This window comes from Papilio xuthus, unplaced genomic scaffold (assembly GCF_000836235.2).
Source record: "Papilio xuthus unplaced genomic scaffold, Pxut_1.1 DF827542.1, whole genome shotgun sequence".
Lineage (NCBI taxonomy): Eukaryota > Metazoa > Arthropoda > Insecta > Lepidoptera > Papilionidae > Papilio > Papilio xuthus.
Genome location: NW_013531107.1, coordinates 5,107,744 through 5,130,391, shown reverse-complemented (window position 1 = coordinate 5,130,391; position 22,648 = coordinate 5,107,744). Strand labels below are relative to the sequence as shown.

Below are 22,648 nucleotides of genomic sequence, written 5' to 3'. Positions count from 1 at the left end.
GCGTCCGCGCGGATTTAAAAAATTTTAATAACCGATGTGTTCTTCCAGACAATGTTCTATTATACATCTATGCCAAATTTCATAGAGATCCTTTGAGCCGCTTTATACCTCGCATTTATAATATTAGTAAGAAGTAAAATATATCATACAACTTTATACCTAAATACATAGAGGTTTGTTGGCATTTTTGACTGATTCAACATAATTTTCATCCATGTCATTAAAAACATATTTCTATCTTTATCATTCTCTTTGCAAATAAATGAGACAACATGTTTTTGTTTCGGCGTTTAAACAGTGGAAACCACAAGTTAGTAACACGATCACTAACGTAAGCGGCACACAACTACGTAAAGCAAGAATGGAAACTGTCCAAATATTGTTCAATAAATAACCGTTGTAGAGTAAAATGAACTTTATGTGATGGTAATACGGTTAGTTTTCGAATAACAGTTAAATAATACCATATTTCTCCGAGAGTTAAAAGTTTGTAAACTGTGTTGTTTTAAGCATTTAGATGCGTTCGTTCAGGAAGACTTTCCTTTTGACTACAATATTGTAACGTAGCAGTGTCGAATGAAAAACAATTTTTATGACCATTTTACTTCTTACTAATCTTATATCTTATTCTTATATAGGATGGATGGATGGATGTTTATTTGAAGTTATCTCCAGAACGGATGAACGGATCTCTATGGTATTTGGCATAGATGTAGAACATAGTCTGGAAGAACACATAGGCTACAATTTTTTTTTGACTTCGTCGAGTTTACTTTCGTTGAGTTGCGAGCGACAGCTTGTTTAAAAATCATCATCATCATCATCATCAGCTCACTATACGTCCCCACCGAGGGGCTCGGAGCCTACCCTAAGTTAAGGGTGATTAGGCCATAGTCAACCACGCTGGCCAAGTGCGGGTTGGTTGACTTCACACATATCTTTGAATTTCTTCTCAGATATGTGCAGGTTGCATCACGATGTTTTCCTTCACCGTAAGAACGTCGGATAAATGTACATATGTAAATCGGAAATCGAAAAACACATTGGTACATGGTGGGATTCGAACCCAGGACCTGCAGATTGCAAGTCGAGTGCTTGACCCCTGAGCCACCGACGCTCTCTACGTTTAAAAATAAAAAAGATCAATTTTTTTTATTACTCGTATCGCTATGCTTCTTTTATTTTTGACGTCTGCTCTAACTTTGGGCCTAGCATGAATATTTTTGACAAACGCAATCGTATCGTCATCGACATATTTTTAATAAAATTTTTGCGCTATATAGCGTATAGGAAGTTATTTATTTAATAAATTTAAAATAAGTAATTAAATGACTAATTAATTAAACTACCAAAATAATACTATAAACTATATACTAAAACTAAACCAAACTAAAAATAAAATTAAATAGCGTATAGTATACTAAAAATGTTACTGATTGTGACATTATTATGACGATACGAAGACGATTGTCGAAAACATTCGTGATTCCCTCACTTTGCTAGCAGCTTCTAAGATGTACGCTGTGTCAACACCGTGACCTTGACCGCCATTCTGCAAACAATCCAACCCTTTACCATGTTTAGCAGTTAAGATAAAGTTAATTATGTAATTATACGATTGTAATAGAGATTTTTTATAACGCAGTTTTGTGCTGTCTTGGCAGAACTTGAAATATAATTATGAATATCGGCTTGTATGGGATAATGACGTAATTGGTAATGTCTGCCAAAATTTAATCTTTAATCAAGGTTAATTCAAAAATAGCTCAAAAGCGGAGTATATTCTATGAAATAACCACGCGTGTGTTGCCACACTAATCTTACTTACTATATTATTATTATTTTTTTTTTATATCTCTAATTAAATTTTATTATACATCCTTATTTCTATAATTACATAAAGTCTTAAATCTATGATATAAAATAAAACATTAAAAAAAACGAATAATTCACTAAAATATATTATTAAAAGGAGTCCCCTTAGGCAAGGTCCCGAAGATAAATATATTATTATTATATTTAATAGAAATGGGAATATATAGATGGATGGATGTTTTTTTTTGAATTAATCTCTAGAACGGCTGCATGGATTGCGCTGAAATTGGCATATATGTAGAAGATAGTCTGGAAGGGCACATAGGCTACTATTTAAGTTTTTTTAATTCCGCGCGAACGGTGTCGCGTGCGACAGCGAGTATTGAATATTTACATACCAATTTTCCCTTTATTTGAATATGGAATGCAATTTAAATAGAACAACAATATATCAATAGACCTTCAAAAAGCTATTAATTATTTTGTTGAACAATAATTTAAAAATATGTCAAGTTAATGAAGCGAGAAATAGCACAATTCTGCAGATTCTTATGTTTTTTATGCGTTTGTAAGAATTTAGTTTTTATTAGTTTTAGACATACTCAACTTATGGTTGATTTCTGAGACCAATATCTCTGTATAAAACATATCGTCATCCCTTTCTTACATGTTTGACAAAATAGAGATAACCATGTGATATTAAACAGAGATTTTAGTCTCGGAAACTCACGGCTAATTTCACAGCGCTTCCCTTTTTACTCTGTATCCTTCTTTCTTACTCTAATGTATGGCGACTACGTCCGCGCGGAATTAAAAAAAAACTATTGGTCGCAGCGTAATGTTATATAGCCTAAACCCTTCCTCTATAAATTGAATATCAAACAAAAAAAGAATTTTTAAAATCGGACCAGTAGTTCCTGAGATTAGCGCGTTTAAATAAACTCTTCCGCTTTATAATATTAGTATACATTACATTACAAATGTTCAAATCCTGTTTACTTTAACTATTTCGATGTTGAACAAGAAAAACCGGAAACGGAAATGTTATCATTAAATGAGTAATAACACTGCATCGGATGACATTGACATAAAAAAAAAAACTTTTGTATTGATTTGTGTTCTTTGAACTTGAATATGACTGTTTAATTTACGTGTGTAGATAGCGAAATGATTACGTGACCTTTATCAAAATATACTTGAAATTATTTAATTTATTATTATTAAATCATTATTTTTAATGAGGTTATTGTTGAATAGAGTTCGATTACATTAAACGAGCAATGAAATTATTTAAACTTACATGAGACATTTTAAAGACAAACTATCCTTCGCCCGCGATTCCTCCGCGCGTAATTTAGAAAAAAATAGTAGCCTATGTATTCTGCCAGATGATGTTCTACATCTATGCCAAATTTTAGCGGGATCTATGCAGCCGTTCTGGAGATACCTAACATACGGCCATCCAAACATTCGCATTTATAATATTTAAAAAAATAAAACTCGTAAATTACGAAATTCATTATTGATAAAATAAAACGTATGACTTTTTAGGTCGCATTTCATAAATAGAACAGAATACTCTATGCTTTGTTATCGAAATTATGATTGACCTTTTCTTATCTGTTCTTTTCAATTCATTTGAAAAAAAAACATTTATAAATGAATGGTTGCCATTCAAATAGTATATTTTTTACCAAAAGCAACTAAATATTTGATATTTACGTGTACATTTCAATGAATATTTTAGAAAAACTATCATAGTGTCTGTCGCATATTGTAGATTTAGATTAGTATCTGCACTTAAGACCTGCTTAATTAATCAATTAACATCTCAGAGTACGGCAGTTAGTGTCTATTATTTTTATAAAATTAATCTCTGGGAAATTATAACTTTATAATTCATCTAAAAGTTCACATCGGAATATACTTCGTAACGCGATACGCACACATCTTCGTCAGGTTTGATCATTACACTGAAGACAATGAAGTTTTCATCAAATACACGCAAATGTTGCAATAACGCACACTACATACAGGTGTATGTAGACACGAAGTTTATAAAGAAAAATGACATATTATTAATTGTATAACAAAATAATATTTATTAAAATTTAACTACGCCATTTGCCACGCATCGTATCCTCGAATATCACATTTGACTTAAGATCTATCAAACATTCATGATTTTATCACAATGTTTTACAAAGCACATAAAAATACACATCCAAAAAAATTAAGACTATGACAAAAATAAAAATAATTCGCTCGTAAATTCCAAATATAAAAACAATTACAGTGTATACTCGACCAGCTAGAAAACATTCGCATCGGCTTTTGTTTTACCACGTAACAATATGAGTTTAAAGTTCAGAAAATAATTATTCAACATACTTTACATCACTGAATACCAATGAGGAACATAAATATTAATGACCCGCGCCCTACACGAGCTGCCCACCTCACAGAATCTGCCGGACGTACGGCAACGAAATCTGGAAATGTTCCTTAATCGTCACTTCTTTGCCATATCTATCTAACAGCTCGAGCACCACGCCATTCGTCCAGCCGAAGCCGTCTTGCACGGTGTACTCACCGCCACTGCCGTGGTGCCCCGGCTGTACGGCGCTGTACTTCTCGAACATTTTTTTCCAATTATTATACCCAATGTAATTAGCGCAAATCCAAAGCACGGCCTGTTCTTTAGCCAAGTGCTGCGCTTCCGTGTCCCCGCTGGCGTCTAGGCCACCGATGAGAATACTCTGTGTCGGTGGCCAGGCGTTCGGATAGTCCCACTGCTCGCCCGAGTTAAGGATGGAAGCGGGGATCCCGCCGGGGAAATCCAAGGCGCCGGAGGATAGGAGATATCTCACTAAAAGTGACGCGTATTTCGGCGCTTCAGATTTGTCGACGGAGTCAGTCCAGAGCGGCGTTGCACAGCTCGGGTAGAAGTGCCGCCTCCTGGTGTTCGCCATGGAGTCGTAATCGTACCACACACCGTCCACGGGGTCCCACAGTACCTGTTGTATGGCGCGGCGCCAATACTTCGCGAGGCTGTACCACTTCTGAGCCATGCGTCTGTCCTTCAACCGGTTACGGAAATCGCCGGCGTGTTGAAGCGCCCCCGCAAATATAGCGTTCAAGTCGACCGGTATAATTCTACTAGCATGCACGTCCGTTATGTTGCCTAGGATGTCGTCACCCGCCGTCACGAACCATCGCGACGAGAAATCCCAGCCGCTCTCAGCGGCGCTCTTCATCTCAGTGTAAAAGTCTTCCCGTTTTTCTTCATCCGTCAAAATTCGAGCGTGCGTGTAATCCTCGAAATAAGACTCCGGACGCGGTCCTTTAAAATTTATATCGGACAGATATCTTAATAATACATATTTCTTCTTGTCTAGCTCGACGGTAACCTTCTTATTGTTCAGCCAGTAGTTGAGCTCCTTCTCGACGGTGCCGACGTGTTGCTCCAGCCAGCCGAGATCACCGGTAGCGGCGAAGTAGCTCGCCACCATCGCGGCCAGGAGAGGCGGTTGACTCCTTCCCATGTAGTATATCCGATTTCCGTTGGGAATGTATCCGATTTCATTAACAAGATGGAAAAGGTTCTCGATCATACCCCGAGCGGTCTCCGTCATGTTGCTGAGAAGAAGGCCCCGCACCATCCAGTATGAGTCCCAGTAGTACAGCTCCTTAAACCTTCCGCCGGGAACGATGAAGCCGTTCGGCACGTAAATAAAACTATACTGGCCAGGATTCGACAAAATATCGGGGTTCGCTTTTCGTCCCAGTTTGGCCCACAATCCGATCACATTTTTCGCAAACTGTCGCAGCTTGGGGTCGACGATGCGGTCCAAAATCGGAGGATCGGGGTCGAAGTCTGGCGGCTCCCAGACCTCCAACTCGTTCCCCTCCGTAAAATGCGCGTCGACGAATTTTTTCATTTGGTCCAAAGTCGGATTCTGGTCGGTGTCGTGAATTAATTTCGCGTAGTCGGCCAGCGTCTCATTTTCCGTGTAGACGAGCTTGAGGTCGACGAACGTTTTAGAGTCGGGGAAAATGCGAGCGAGCTGCACTCTGTGGAGCAGATCGCCGCTGCAATAAATCGATGAGTTGCAAACCGGCACTGCGGTGAAAGCGTTCGTGCACGCGCCCAGGATGCCCAGCACCGGGTACAGCGGCAAGCAGCGTGGCAGGCGGACCATCAACATTTTCATCACTTCAATTTTGTTACTTCAAATTGCGCGAGCGCAGTTTCGCGCTACGAAGGTACGCGCGACGCTCCAAGCGTTGTCGCGAGGGCGATCGACGCGAGTCGAATGGCCGCGCGTCCGCCGTGCGACCGGTAATAAACGTGGAGATGTGTGTCACTGGCCGCGGCCGCATCCCGACGACCGCGGCGGGCGGCGGCGCGGCGCGGCTTCCCGAGTGACGCAACGGCCACGGCTTTCACTGGACACACCCGCACTGGGTCACTGTCGCGCCCCCGTCGCCGCCGCCGCCCCGGCTAGTCCGCACCAGTTTTACTTCCGACTTTATTGCAACTGGCAAGTGCAACGTGAACATGATACACGGCCGCCTACGTTATAAATGTCAAAACAAATCAGATAAGGGTAGGGCTGTAGCATTCACGATATCACTAGACGTTATCGGCTATTTCAGTTGTTCACGTTTTACCTTGATAAGTAATAAGTTCGTTCGCTTTCATTATTAAATACTATTATCAAACATACAATTTATCACAGTTTGACGCGATATAATGTGTAAAATGAATGACATTTTACTGAGTTTAATGAAACGAACAACTTAAAAAAAGCAAGCTAATGTACAATTGTGCGACGAATCTATTAATTATTATGTCCAGAAAAATACACGATTCAAATTTTCGTCACAAATATTTTCAGTAAACAAATAGAGTTAGAAAAAATATCTTCTTATTAAAAGTTACTACAGAAGTTAGTTAGAAGAAGCTAATTTAGCGTTTTTTAGTTGCTACCATAAACGACATCCCACCGCACAGCACTACAATGACGTTTAAAACACACACTCAGAGACGTCCAATAAGCAACGAGAATTCTGCGCTTGCGCACTTGCAGCGTATACGTCATTTATATAAAGCGGGAATCAATTATAACTGTCTTCTGTGATCATTATTTGACATTTAATCATAAGATTTTCGAAATGTCTTCAGTTTACATTTTTGACTAAAAACCTTGCCGTGAGTTTCAATTGGTAAAAACTCACTCATTCTCTTTTAGAAGTTAGCAATATTTTTCTCAGTGACAAAATACACGATAACAATATAATTTCATAGTAGAAATCACCAAGGAAACATAACAATTAAACATCTATTGAAGCATCATGCTTGAAACCTGTTTCAATATCATTATGTGTTATTTATAGAACAAATAATTGCACCTTCATCAGTACTGATATTATTTATTTTGATTACAATAAATTAGTTAGAAAATGTATATAATCAACGATATCAGACATTTTAATCTTAAAATTGAGCAATATTGTATGTTATTGTTATTGTATTGAGTATTTTGAGACGCTCAAATACACGCCGACAAAGTTATCTGACCCGTTATTAAATCAAATTAATTTTTGACAGCTGACTAGCGCCCCTATCAAAGTAACAAAAATGTCACTAGACTTGTCATATTGTAGCTGTCTAGTAATTTTTTTTTATAGCACTTTCCTTGTCTAAGTAGGTTTTATATGTTTAGTGACAGAACTTTAGGCGACAGTAGCGCCTCTTTTAGTGGCCTAATCTTGTCGCACAACTAAATTAAAAAAAAATAAAACGACAACAAAATTCTGACACAGCCGTTTATTATGCTTTGATAAAAATCTGTTAAATTATACTAATACACATATTTAAATCACAACCACAATATATTTTAACATGGTATTTTTGATATTTGACAAAAATAATTATAGACCAGCACTATATTACGAATAAAATAACAGTTATATGAAAATATATAACAAGTGGTTTTGTTTGTTTAATAAATATACGCTTTTAAACTAAACTAATATATTCAAATGTACTTCTTTTCTTTTGACGTAATTTTTTTTTACTAATTAAAAGTAAATTAAAAAATACTTCAAAATAAAACTCTCGTGAAATATTAATTTTAATTTATAATACTATTTCATACTAATTGAAAAATTTTAAAAATACCTTTTTAAACATATAAAATAAATGAATGTATCTTGTTAAAAATTGATTTTTCTTAGGTTTTTAAATAAATTAAAATAATTTCAATGCACTCGTTCGTTTACAGAATCGCTGTCCTTGATAAGTTTTTTTTATAACAATGGCGGACGCAAAACATGAGCATTGAGCCAAACAGAACTTATTTTTGTTACTATCACAATTAAGTAATATTATTGAATGCATACAAAATCTATTTGACATTTTTAGATCTTTCTCTGAATAAACAGATGTTTAATGTTTTTAACATTGGTCTTAATGCAAAAAAAAGTTGTTCTAAATATTATAAAATCTCATATTTTTTTATCATTTTATAATATGTACAACTGGAAATGTTTTAATTCATGGCACTGTTATTATATTACTAAAATAAAAATGCAATTATTAATGACAATATATCCTAACCGTTATGGCTTAACAAAAATAAGTAGTAGGAAAATATATAGTTAACAAAGGTCTTATATCAAATATAACAAAAAGAAGAAATGTCCTCGAAAGGTTTAACGTGAATTTCCTATTTTCTCTCGTTCAATAAGATATCATTGATACCAATGCTGCTACTATTTAAGTACAATTTGTAGGAAGAACTTTAAAATTACTAACAAAAGTTTAATCTTATTAAGTACTTAGGAAAATAAAAGAAAAATGAAAATGGAAAATAATACCTCTTTGGTCTTGTCAAAATACTAATTAGCTTCAACAGACTCGACGGATAATTCTATTTCTGAAAAGGATTCATCGGATAATTCCGGATTCGAATCACTTGCTGTCATTTTGTAAGCGTAGTTCTTGATCATTTCCAGTACAACGCCGTTCGACCATCCAAAGCCGGCCTGCACCGTGTACTCGCCACCGCCGCCTATCCTGCCGGGCTGTTCCACATCGTACTTCTCAAACATCTGCTTATTATCTGTAAAACCTTTCAAACAGGCTCGTACCCATTTCTGAGCTATATCAAATGCTATCTGCTTAGCTTCCCGTGTCCCTAGTGCCCTTAGCGCATTGACAGTTACACTCACTAGAGGTGGCCAGGCATTTGGATAGTCCCATTGCTCGCCGCTCTTTACCAAGGAGGATGGAATACCGCCTGGGAAATCAAGACCTTGAGAGTCGCGCAAGTAACTTATAATTCGAGGAGCACGCTCCATCAATAGCTTCCTGTCAACCGCTTCCATCCACAAAGGCGCCACGTTACTCGGGTAGAAGTATTTACGATATTCTCCGCTCTCTACATTGTAATCGTACCAGATACCGTCTTCATTGTCCCACAGGACATCCTCAATAGTGGTGCGCCATTGTTTAGCGAGGTATGCCCAGTGAGCGGCTTGCCGTCCATGGTGCAGTAATCCTTGGAAGTATGCTATATTTTGTAGAGCATTGGCGAAAATTGAATTCAAATCTACGGGAATAATCTTTGTGGTATGAATCGTACTTAAGTTGCCGGTGTTCTCACCGTTGGGCCCTATGAACCAGCGGCTCGAGAAGTCCCAGCCGCTTTCGGCGGCGCTTTTTATATCAACGTAGAATTCTTTCTGGCGCTCTTCGTTCTCGAACTGTTGAGCGAGCGTATAATCTTCGTAATATGACTCAGGTCTCGGTCCCGTGCTGGGAGCGTAGTATCGCAGCAGAGTATGCGACTTGCCATCTTTTTCAAAAGTGATCGTTTGTGTTTCAAGCCAGTACTCTAATTCGTATTCTAGTGCTTCGATATTAGCTTTAAGAAAAGCGAGGTCCTTCGTTTTTTGAACGTACAGTGACACCATCGCCGTTAGTAGGGGAGGTTGGCTCCGCTGTGCATAATATACTCGGCTTCCGTTGGGAATGTGGCCTAGTTTCTTCAACAATTGTATAAGATTATCTATCATACCGCGCGCTGTGTCCTCCATTCCGCAAATAAGCAGTCCTTCTAAGATCCAGTACGCATCCCAGTAGTATATTTCAGTAAATCTGCCTCCGGGAATAATAAAGCCATTTGATATCGGTATGAAACTGTAGAGGTCTGGCTTCTCAAAGACTATCGGTTTCACTTTCCTGCCGAGGGTCGGCCAAATGCTATTGATATCTTGGGCAAATTTTCTCAGAGTTTTATCTCTTATTTCGGCCAAGAATGGAGGATTATCGTTGTGATCCGTCGGTTTCCAAACTTCGATTTCATTTCCTGATTGGAAATACTCATCGACGAAGTTTTTTATTTGCTCCTTGGAAGGGTTTCTGTTTGTTTTTTCTAATAACTCATTGAAGTCAGCTAGCGTTTTGTTTTCATCATTTTTAAGGTGTAAATCAACGAAAGTTTTAGAGTCTGTATAGATTCTCGATGTCTGAACGTAGTGCAGCAGATCACTATTGCAGTAGACAGGTCTATTGCAAGATGGCGGCAATTCATCAGCTGATATAAGAGTTGCAAGTGCTAATATCGTCGGCACGAGCATCTGAAAAAAGAAAAAAGATCATAAATTAATTTGACAATAGAAGTCTAGTCTATGGCGAATTACAATGCAATTTCTAATTTTTATATTAATATATTTTTCTGTACTTGGCATTGTTACAAGTTGGAGTAAAATATTATTTCTAACATTTCATCGTATTAACTTAATTTGAGGAAATTTAAAGCATTGTCTCCATGTATACAAACTCCAGCATGTTACGGAAACAATGAAAAAATTATAAAAGTATTTAACTTCAAATGTGAACTTTTTAAAAATCAAAATCCTATACAAAAATGTTGTTATCTGTTTTAAAATAAAAAAATTAAAGCACATAAAACTGGTAATACTAGCTCGTATAAAAAAGTAATCATTTTGTTAGGGGTCATATCGATTAAATTCCTTAAACCAGAATTTAAAATAAAAAATTAATACGACCAGCTATCGAGGAACCTACTTTATTTTTATTTATAATTTAATTTCTTATCATTTTAAACCATATAAGGTGCATTTATTCATAACATACACGCTACTATAACAAATAATTATTAAATAGCCTAAACATAACTGACTGTGGCCTTGTAATATGTACATTATTGTACCTCGTAATTGTTGCTCCATATATATATATGGAGCAACAATTACGAGGTTCAACTTCATCTAATTCAATTAAATTACCAGTTATTACGAGGCCAAAAAAATCCCATATCCAAAATTTAAAATTGTTTCCACGAGGTGCTCAGTAAAATCGATGGTCGCTCAAAGCGGTCAAGGCCGTAATGGGCACTGCTAAATATTAGCAGATGAATGTTAGCGAAAATTTTTACAATCAATCAATTATTGCCAAACTTTGCAGCTCATGGTCGTTACTATTATATATTCTTTTAATAAAATAAGACATAAATAAACAATACATTTATTAAAAACGATTTAACCAATACTAATATTTTCTGACCATATATGCATTCAAATTATTAAAATATCGAATGTAGCACTGTCACAACGTAAGTCTAAATTAAAAACGTTAATTGTAATCAATGGAATTAAAAAAAAAACTTTGACAGCTGTCAATTCGTTGATGCGTGATGACGAGGAGTAAAACCATTGAAAAAATCGCGCGTAATCAAGATAATATTATGAAAGCGTACGATTGACATGATGGAGATGTATTGCAGCAACAACTTATCAATATAATCTCCGATTGACAGCAATAAGATTGTCTTTATTTATACTCTGTTTTTTCTCTACATTTGTTAACCGCGTTACTAGCACGTGTAGTAAACATTTTCTTGATTTTTTTAAACAATATGTTTTTGCGCATTTGCAGTTACTATTAATTTCTAATATTAGTACTAAATCAGTAATCAAGTAGCAACAAGACATTAAAAACCAGTTCTGTTTTAATTAAGGAATCGATAAAACCATTAGTCCAGTTGAGAACCTGATCGCTAATCATTAAGGTGAACAAGGTTGTCTAAAAAAAACTAAATCCTTCTTGTTATATAGTTTGTTGACTTTTATTTAGTTTGTATTCATATAATACTAATACTAAAAGAGTTTTGTTAGAACGAAAAAAAAAACTATGAATAATTAAAATTAGACTTTTGGAATGACCTTTTAAACACTTCGACGCCTAATTTTTTTAAACAAATTTCCTTTATCTTAATAAAAAATGTCCCACAGTTTATAAAATTGTCAATTTAATTTTTTAAAGCCTAAAAAATGCTGAACGCTAAAACGATGTAGATTAAAAAAAAAATTAAAAACATAAAAATACTTTTCTAAATTTATCGAATGTTACCAGGAGAGTAGTAGTCATATGTATGAGTTGTAGAATTATGTATGTACATGTATGTATGTGTATCTACGTAATGTAAAGACAATGGATGTTTATGTTGTATTGTAAGACATAATTGTCCGATTTTATTCGCATTTGAAATGGTGAGGTTCTAATTTTCCGCGCCTTATTGTTGTGGTAGATTCTATGCTTGTAAAAGTACAGTCATTAACAAAAACTTTAGCATAAATTTTACATGCATATTGAAAATATATTATTTTATTTATTGTTTATGTTATATTATGAAGTGAGTCTAAATATGTAAAATGTTATTGTTATATTGAAATCAATATAAATTTAAATTTGTAACAACTGTTAGGAAGAAAAACAGACACTGTGCCGGTGTACTGGCACAACACTAGCCTCACTAAAATGTCGACGTTTATGTCTCCCTCACTGTTCTTTCTGACACTTGACTTTGTAATGAAAGCACGCCATTCGCGCCTAAGGATTCTAACTAATCTTATAATAATATTATAATTCTTCTGTGAGTGTGTATGTCACTGAACTTCTCTCAAACGACTGGACCGATTTTGATGAAATTTTTTGTGTGTGTTCAAGGGGATCTGGGAATGGTTTAGATTCACAATTTTGTCCGCTGGACAATGTTTTTTTAATTAATTTTTAATTTATTAGTAGTTGTTGATTTTTGGAATGTTTTACATTGTATCCGACAGACGGCCCTACCATCGCAGTGTCAAATTTTAAATAATATTCGAATTAAAGACGTGTAGACAGGACAACGTCTGTCGGGTCCGCTAGTCTTATATAAAAATTTTCGTGTCACAATTTTCGTTCCCATACTCCTCCGAAACGGCTTGACCGATTCTCATGAAATTTTGTGAGCATATTGAGTAGGTCTGAGAATCGGCCAACATCTATCATTAATCCCGCGCGGACAGTCGCGGGCGACAGCTAGTAATGTCTAAAACTACACAGTATATCATGGTTACTACAATTACTAGTTACTTTTGTTTTATTGATTGGCCTTAGCATCAGTCACGGTGTAAAGAAACTGCGACAAATATAACCTTTGTTATCGGAACTGTTAAACATCGTCGCAAACTACTTGGTTATATGCTTCACTTAACTCTCTTACAATTAATTTCCTGTGCCGAGATACTTGTTAAAAATCAAACACCCACTTATTCACACTCAGAGACGCTGATAATAATTAGTTACTAAACGTACTAAACAGCCCGACTCACGCACGCACACACGCAAGGTATGAATTACTCAGCCGATTCAGCCTTATAAGTTACAGGGGTTCAGAATTGGATGACTTTACCGGTAAAAAATATTATTTTATTTGGTAATAGAGGATAGTCACCTAATTCGCGATATAGCGAAGCAACCGCTGTCCATGGACATCTGCAATTGCAGATTCGTTGCCTTTCATCAATGGAGGGGTGGAACGCACAGAAATATTATATTTCCCCTTCCTATGCGTCCCCTTCACCGCCAAATCCACATCCCCTTTCCATCATTTCCTTATAAGAAAAGGGTGGGAAGGAAATATAGACTAAAATTAGCCCTAACTGAAACACATATCTTTTGTACGCGTATTGACAGTGGAAGTACAGTAATAAAACTAAATTAAATTTTCTTTTCACGAGTATCTAGCGTCGTAAAGTTCCGAAGAGGAAATATCGTAAGATTCACGTAACCAAAACTTTTCATTGACATGAGTTACCTTCAATATGTGATGATGCAGAGACCTTTAGTGGTTTTCCTCGTAATTGATGTGAGCTCATAACGACGGCATTAAATTACTAATTTAGTGGTTCGTAATATTTTGCCATTATTTAAATATGAGGGTTTTAATGTAACTAACTGTTGTGAACATGTAAAGACTAATTGACCAACTTTTGATGAGTGACGTATCACTTGAGTCGTATACTTCCTCCGAGTGTAATAGAGGTCAGTCAAGATTACGTAATTTTTCTGTGATACTCTGTGGTAAATCTTGAAGTTGTTGAGAGAGAGAGAGAGAGAGCAAGAGAGAGAGAGAGAGAAAGAGACAAATTAAAGAACATCTTTGTATTATTAGAACAAATTACTTATTATCTTAACAGCATCGTTACAAAATGTAAACGTAATGTAATTCGACGTGGTCAAAAGCGTTGATAATTTTATAACGTAATATATTGTTGTGCTGATTCCTTACGCTTCTTATAACGTTTCCACCGAAACGTGCAAATGACATTGTCAACCTTCTTTTCTTTTATTGCATTTTTATTTCATACATACAAAGAATTAATTTGATACGTAAAAACTTACTATAGAAATGATCCTATGAACTAAGGTCATAAACACACACTATTACACACTATATATCATATAACTATTATACATAATAATAATGTATCCTTCAATATACATAATATGTTAAGAAACTATTTATAACTTTAGGCAATAGACAAGAGAAGAAGAGAAGACAGAGAAGAGAAGCTCTCTCCTGAAACACGGTCTCAACTAGTTCCGGAGACTGAGCCCCAAAATTTTGTGAAAAATGTTTTTTTTTTGCTTAATATAGATTTCTTTTTTTTTAATTTCCCTTCCCATTTAACGTCTTCAAATAGTACAGACTAGCTATAGCTCACTTCATTAGTTTCTTAATAACAATCATTTGTAACCAGCTCCATACATTCGTGACAATGGTATCGTTACGGAGAAGAATGGCGTGACCTTACTTACGTAGTCTAAAGCTGTGGCCTCTTAGGAAAGGTAAAGGGACTACTTTAATTCAACTTACCTTAAAACCGTTACGGGATCGTACACTTTAACTAATTCTATTCACAACTATGTTGCAATTTTAGCTTTAAAACATTGTAACTTAGATTATTGAAAATGTAAAAAAGGGTCTTGACACACAGACGGACGGACAACGGACGGTTCCGTTTTTTTCCTTTTAAGGTACGGAAAAAAAATTACAGAGTTAAATTATTATTTTTAATCTGTGAATTACTAATCTTTGATGCAGTTTTTAATAACAAATGAAATATCACAAATAAGACAATGAGTTGAAATCGAAACTCTCATTAAAGACTCGTTTATTGCGCATAATCAATTTATTTTTAAAATTATAAAATGGAAAAGTGGAAAACTCAACACAAACAACACGCAAACATCTAGATAAGATAAAGTTACGTAGACCGGTAATTTACTGGCGAAAATAATACCTTATTTACTATTCGTTTGTTGTTTTGATAATAATATAGATGAGTCTAATTTGTAGGTTTTCACTGCCGTAACAAATCTTTGTTATACTCTTTAAAAAAAAGAATATTAAGTATGTTTTGTTGCAGAGATTTCGGCAATGGAAACCTATGATACCTATAACTCAATACCAGTGTACTTCTTGAAATAGAATTAAGTTTGTATTCTTATCATCACGTAAACCATAAAAAAAGTAATAAAGAAGGAAAACAAATGTTGAAAATTATCTTCAACCTTTACTGCCTTAAATATTGTAACCTTGTATGCAACAACTGTACAAATAAACTGAAAATAAAATATCTCGCTCATTCACTCCATAGATATATTTTCCCTCAATAAAAAGAGTTTAATCGGAAATCTATTTTTATGTCATCGAGATCGGTTTAGCTGTTCTAGAGTAGTCATTTCAAATATCTTTGCTGCCCAAGGTCATAGTTACGGAGTGGCCCTCACATAAAATTGTGTTCTACGCAGCGTCTCGCGCACGAAGAAAATCCCGCCAAGATTAACGACAATAAGAAAATAAGAATAAGAGAAGAAAAAGTCTGTTCCCGTATCATTATTATATAATCTCATTAAATTTAAATAGTTCGGTATAAATCCATTGTGATTGTTATAGAATTATGAGTTAAAACATAAATAATAATTATTAATGTCTGCTTATAAAGTAGGTAAGTACACTTAGTCATTTGAGCAACCACTTTTAATCGTTGTACACAACTCATTAATAAAACTTATTTAATATTTGACTATTAGTCACAGAATAATGTTAAAAAATGTCACATTGTCTTGGACATGTCTTTAATTTTTATGATAAATCGATCCTTTATTTGAGAATCTCAATTGACAATAGACTATAAACAACATAGATTAATCTTAACTCTAACTATAGAGTAGAACATGAAAGGGGAATAACCAAGCCTTTATTGCAGTTCTATCAATGATTCAGTAGGAATCACTACAGTTACAAAAATATGAACTAAAATGTACACGAAATGAGGAAAGTTGCTGATAAAAACATTTATTTTAAAAGCGCAGTTTTCCCATTCAACTACTTTTAAAGCACGAAAATGTGACTAAGAAACTTATTTGCATTGGATTAAATGTAATAAAATTAAGGAAAAGAAATTACATGTGAAATCGAATGTTATACTTTTGTCGTCCAAAAACATTTACAAAACCAAAAGAGCTTCGAAATCGTTCCCAGTTTTTGGGACAGCACAAAAATGTTTGAAACAACACAAAGTCGTGTTAAAGACAATTATTTGATTTTTCTTTTAATCACAATTAGGGTAGCCATACTATACGGCCGACTTGTAGCAGTCAGGTGCTACCGTGTTATTATTAGGGACAACGAACTGCGATCAGTCAGAATCTATCCGTGTGCGGCGGCCATTATGCGTTATCGTTTTTATTAGGTACTTAGAAATAAAGGATGGTATTCATGACATTTTCCTTCAACATTTGAGCATTTCGATATATATCCACTTTATATAGTACCTGGAATGAACTCTATATACACGATTTCGAAATCTTCAAGTTTGTAAATGATATGTATTTAAACTTTGCGGTTTTCCTTTGAATTCAGCTTTAGTTTAACTGGTAAAAAAAATTATAAATTCTGAATTAATAAAACATTTATGTGGAGGCAAAATTATTTTACCTATGCATCTTCAGTATAATGTACCCCTTCTCAAGAAAATAAAGCGAAACACGCACAAACACGCTATTTGACACAGTTAAAGTTAATATGGAGAAGAAGAGCGATAAGATATTTTTGATCCAAAACAATCATAGACATTGAATGATGGTCTAATTACGATCAATTAGCCACCAAAGTAATCATAACAAAATCATTAAGATGAAAATACCTAGCATTGGTTTGTAGCTTGTAGTTAACTAGCTGTCGCCCGCGACTCCGTCCGCGCGGAATTAACAAAACACTATGTAGGCTACGTATTCTTCCAGACTACCACATCTACGACGAATTTTGGCGAGATCCATGCAGCCATAGCATTTGACAGTGGTAGAGCCCGCTTTAACATCTTCGCACGAATTGTCCCGGCTCGCCCGGTGAAATACCACGACCACACAGAAGACAGGCGTCAAATGGAAGCTATTCCGCGTTTCGTCTGATGAATGTGCGTCCCGGAGGCCTAATTTAGTCCTCTTTCCCTTCCCACCCTTTTTCTTATAAGGAAAAGATGGGAAATGGAAGCGGACTTTCCGGATGAGAGGAGGCATGAAAATGTTTTCTTTCTGTGCATCTTCTCCTCCGTCGATTAAAGGTAGGCAACGCATATGCAATTGCGTATGTCTATGGGCAACGGTCACTTCGCTATATTAGCGATTTCAGGTGACCGCTCGCTCGTTTTCCACCTTATGATATAAAAAAGCCACTCTGGAGATCCCTTCTAAGAAACATCCATCTATAATTTCAGACATTCGCATTTATATTAGTATAATAGTAATGTTTGACCTTGGATTTTATTAACCCTAACTGATTGCTTAATTACATGTCATCAATAAACTACTTTCCTCAATTAACATTGCAAAAAAAAATTCTTAGTATTCAAAACTGTTTCAAGATCATATCGGTTAATTAGAAATATTAAAATGGGAACAGATAATGACTTAATAAAGATAATATTACATACTTAACCCAGTTTGTACTGTGTACTGTTTTGTACTTAATTATAACATGCATATTTCCGATTAGATCTTCAAGAGTCGAGTGAAATCATTTAATAATTAATGTTGTTTAATAAACGTCATTCAATGTAAAAAAAATACTTTTGACAGACAGACTGACGAACATAATGATTATATAAAGGTTCCTTTTTCCCTTCGAGTTACGGAACCCTAAAAAAATTAAATGTAAATTTAACTCAACAACAGTTTTTATTAAAATATTGAAATCATGTTAACATTAAGACACTAATTGATTTGTATTTGGCGCAAGTATGAAGAGTTTGCGTTTTTATTTTTTATTTTTGTATTTCTTGTCCATTTTCTACACAATTCTTTGTACTCCCGAGGAGTATTTTTTGATCTGTATGCATTTTTGTATGCTTTTACGCAACAGCTACTGAAAGTCACCATCTATTTGGTTCGTATGGAACGGACATACAAATCGTACATACAATAACATTGTTACTGGTAATAGAGATCGGTCATTGGTTGAAATTTTCATCATAATTCATGATTAATAAGTTTTATATTTATTTCTGATTAAAAATAGCTTTACTTACTTCATCCACATTAAGTTTGTGTTTTTCGCTTTCATCCATACAACGCAATAAAATTACTTTTTTGTGTGCTCCGCAAAAACGCTTATTCGCTTATCTTAGACGGTATTAAACATGTAATATTTGATTATATTTGAAACTAGATCAATGTTTGTGTTACGGTTCTTTATGTTGTAAGTGAAGGGGATTTCTGACACGGAAACGAGGTTTGTTTTAAAATACCTTTGTATGTTATATAACTACGAGTTTATGGGACAGAGTACTATTTATTTTGATAATTTGATAGTGTTAAACCAAATTACAGAAAAAACCGTCCAAGTGCGAGTCGGACTCGCGCATCGAGGATTCCGTACAAACCAATAATATAGAAGTTTAATTATTTATCAGCTCAAAGGGACAGTAGACGTGAGTATTTCAATTCATAGCTTGATACCTTCACACGTTGCTCAGCAAAGGCTCTTGACAAACAGACGGACGGACAACAAAGTGATCCTATAAAGGAACTGATATATAAAAACGGCTAAACACTCACGTATATTCTTACGGTTGCGGCACCGTCTAGTTTCGAGCCCATCGGGGGCCCTTCATCAGGATGAGTGGTACTGGTATGATGATGATGACGAATATACGTGAGTATTTAGCCGTGTTTATATATCAGTTTAGTATAATGTCTCACGAAAGTTTGAATAATTTGATCCTATAAGGGTTCCGTATTTTCCTTTCGAGGTACGGAACCCTTATAAATAAGAATGGTTTATTATGTTGTATTGGAGAATACATAACAGATCGCTAATACATTATGTGATCAAACAACACATCGTAACATTATGAACCGGTATCAGACTGAACCTTCGAACGTGGGAAAGGTTACATCGACATAGTAATAACATAATAATCTTTGTTCTTGTTGATCTTCATTCGATTTAATTATCAATGGTTAATTCATTTTTGCAAAAATCCTGTGGATCTTAAGATATTTCTTACAGAATGTTGTCACTTTTTTACGTTCAACAGGATTTTTTGTAAGTCAGTCTTCATAGTAAGAGTTTTTCCTCTTCGCGCTCGCTGTTATGAATCGGAGTGGGTAGGGTGTTCTGTGGACTTTATTTTCAATCCTAAAAATCTTTTTCTGCTTTAATTAAAACACTTTGCTATAACATTATTTTGAGGTTCTTGTAAATATTTTACGTGGATCTGCACCGCGTTAAGATATTACTAATATTATAAATGCAAATGTTTGGATGGATGTTTGTTTGAAAGTATCTCCGGAACAGCACAACTGATCTTGATGAACTTTGGCAAAGTTATAGAACATAGTCTAGAAGAACACAGAGGGTACTGAGTTTTTTTTGTTTCCGCGCGGACGGAGTCGCGGGCGATAGCTATTAGTATAATACATTATGATATTTGACATACATTTCATATGTGACAAGAATCTATGATATCAATACAACTAGTTTTCTAAACAACTCGAGCCAGAACTTGTCGGTTAGGCAACCAGTTTGCGAAAACTGGCAAATCGACAGCGAATATCACCTAAAAGCGAACGTGTCCGAAGATTCGCAACAACATACACTAGATTGCAAAATTACTCTCTTGCTATTGAATTTTGAGTGAATAGATTTTAAAATATTGACGGAATAAAACAGCTAAAATATTTTTTTTATTTAGTACTTGACTAGTATACGGTTCGCGATATTAGCCGAATGTCGGGATTCGAACATGCTTGCATGCTAACATGCTATTGGCACTTTATCTTTTGTTTTCATTTGCAAACCAACATTAATTTAAAATAACAATATTTTTAGTAAAAAAATTAATTGATAAATACTGTATACTAGTTTAAAAAAAGCGTGTAAAATGATATTATAAAATTACGTTTATTACAATTTTATTTTCCTGATCCTGCTTGTTCAGTTGCTTATAACCTTTTTTCTTATATCTTCTCAACGCCGGTTCACGGACGATGATTAAAATGTTAATTATAAAAAAACGCGAGAAAAATTATGCAAAAAGTATTTAATGCATCTAACTATTGAAAAAATTAAAAATGTACATTGCACATCTTTTACATGGTGTAAAATGATACAAGTTATGAACTTATAAAACTAAATAAAATGGAGTTTAAATATTTTATTATTATTTCGTGACTTCTAATCGATAGAGTTTATATTCAAATGTTTTTTTACAAAATTATTGAGCAGGCTACTTAATTTTTAAATATAAAAACACCCCGTATTAACTCTTAACGGTTATTTTGTTTTTTACATTTGGTTGGTTATCGAATCTTTTTTGCCCTAAGTGGCTAATATTATTTGGCAAGGTCTTAACAATTCCCTCTACAATTTTGTTAACAATTCTTAATACTTTTTTATATCTAATTATATAAGTAACTTCAAACTGTCTTTTAGTAGTCTCTAGGAAGAGGTGGAGTTGCTTAGGGCATGTTCAAGGTCCAATCTCAGTATTTAGTCTCTTTTAACTAGTAAATACTAAATTTGATTTGTTAAGATTACGCGTTTTAAAATATTTATAATTTTTAAATAACCAAAAAAGTTTTTATTGTCCCAGTAAGCGAAAAGTGGCATCACCTGTACTAAATCAAACCTAGATCCTAAAATTAAAATAATTATATAAACAAGTATAAAACTCACCTTTTAAATATTCACAGTCGATTGCGTTAAACACAACAAAACTAATCTAATTTATTCGAATGGAACTTATCTATTGACGCGGACGATATTAGTCTGTCGCGATTCGTACGGACATCGTTCCATGCAGCTCCACAATAACGTCCGTCCCCGACGAAGGCTTTGCGGCGACTGATTTGATTCGGAGATTATCAACCAATTTGAACTGCGCCCGCGCATGTGATTAGGTCCGTTGATAAGCAAAGGCTGTCAGAGGAAAACGATGACGTCACTTCCAATTTTTTTTTTTATTAGGAACCCGAAATAGGACAGTAAACCGAAAAAGGAGCGGAGTTTTTTACGGATGTTAGAATCAATGCAACTTGGTTTTATAATTCGTTTTAATATAAGTACCTGGATGACCGAGCTTTGCCCGGTATTTTTTTTATTGTATTTTTTGGAAATTATATTTAAGTACGAATTACTAATAAAATGATGAAATATGTATAATATTTTTCGATCTTACCGATAGAAAAAGTTAAGTTTATGTTTAAGTTGATTATCGATAAAACACGAATAAAATGACATTTTCTAAAAATGATTCCTAGCTAGATCAATTTATCGCCCCCCGAAACACCCTATGTACTAAATTTTATGAAAATCGTTGGAGCCAATTCCGAAATTCCAAATATACATATATATACAAGAATTGCTCATTTAAAGATATAAGATTTATTTCCAATGATCTATGATTCCACAGGAACTACAATTATTTGAGGTTTCTAAAGGTTTATAAAACATTTAAAACAAATTGCCGGCCAAAGTGACCGTGGGTTTCTGATACCAAAATCCCCGTTGAAAACATATTGCTAACTCTGTTTTGTCAACGATAATGACAGGGATGATATGTTTTATACAGGGATTGTGGCGTCAGAAATCAATGGTGAGTCAAATAGCATGATGAATTCATTCCTTTACCATATCTTATCAGTGATAGAACATATTAAAAGCTATTTTACGACTAGCAAGTTATTTTAGACATTACTGGCTGTCGCCCGCGACTCCGTCCGCGCGGAATTAAAAAATAATATCAGAAGCCTATGTGATCTTCCAGACTATGTGTACCAGCCCTATATGTGTGCCATATTTCAGCAAGATGCGTTCAGCCGTTCTGGAGATACCTTCAAACAAACATCCATCCATCTATCTAAACTTTCATCATCATCCCGTCCCCCGTCTCCACCGAGGGGCTCGGA

At 34.9% G+C, this 22,648-nt stretch overlaps 1 protein-coding gene across 1 annotated transcript; it reads right to left on the bottom strand.

Annotated features, from left to right (window-relative positions):
• Positions 1–3,911: 3,911 nt before the first annotated feature.
• LOC106118787 (uncharacterized) lies at positions 3,912–21,601 on the bottom strand. The gene is made up of 3 exons (XM_013313534.1): positions 21,417–21,601; positions 8,723–10,464; positions 3,912–6,045 (listed from the first exon to the last, which is right to left on the bottom strand). Exons 2-3 carry the CDS (start codon positions 10,462–10,464, stop codon positions 4,275–4,277), a joined length of 3,513 nt encoding a protein of 1,170 aa, XP_013168988.1. The 5' UTR covers positions 21,417–21,601; the 3' UTR covers positions 3,912–4,274.
• Positions 21,602–22,648: the final 1,047 nt, after the last annotated feature.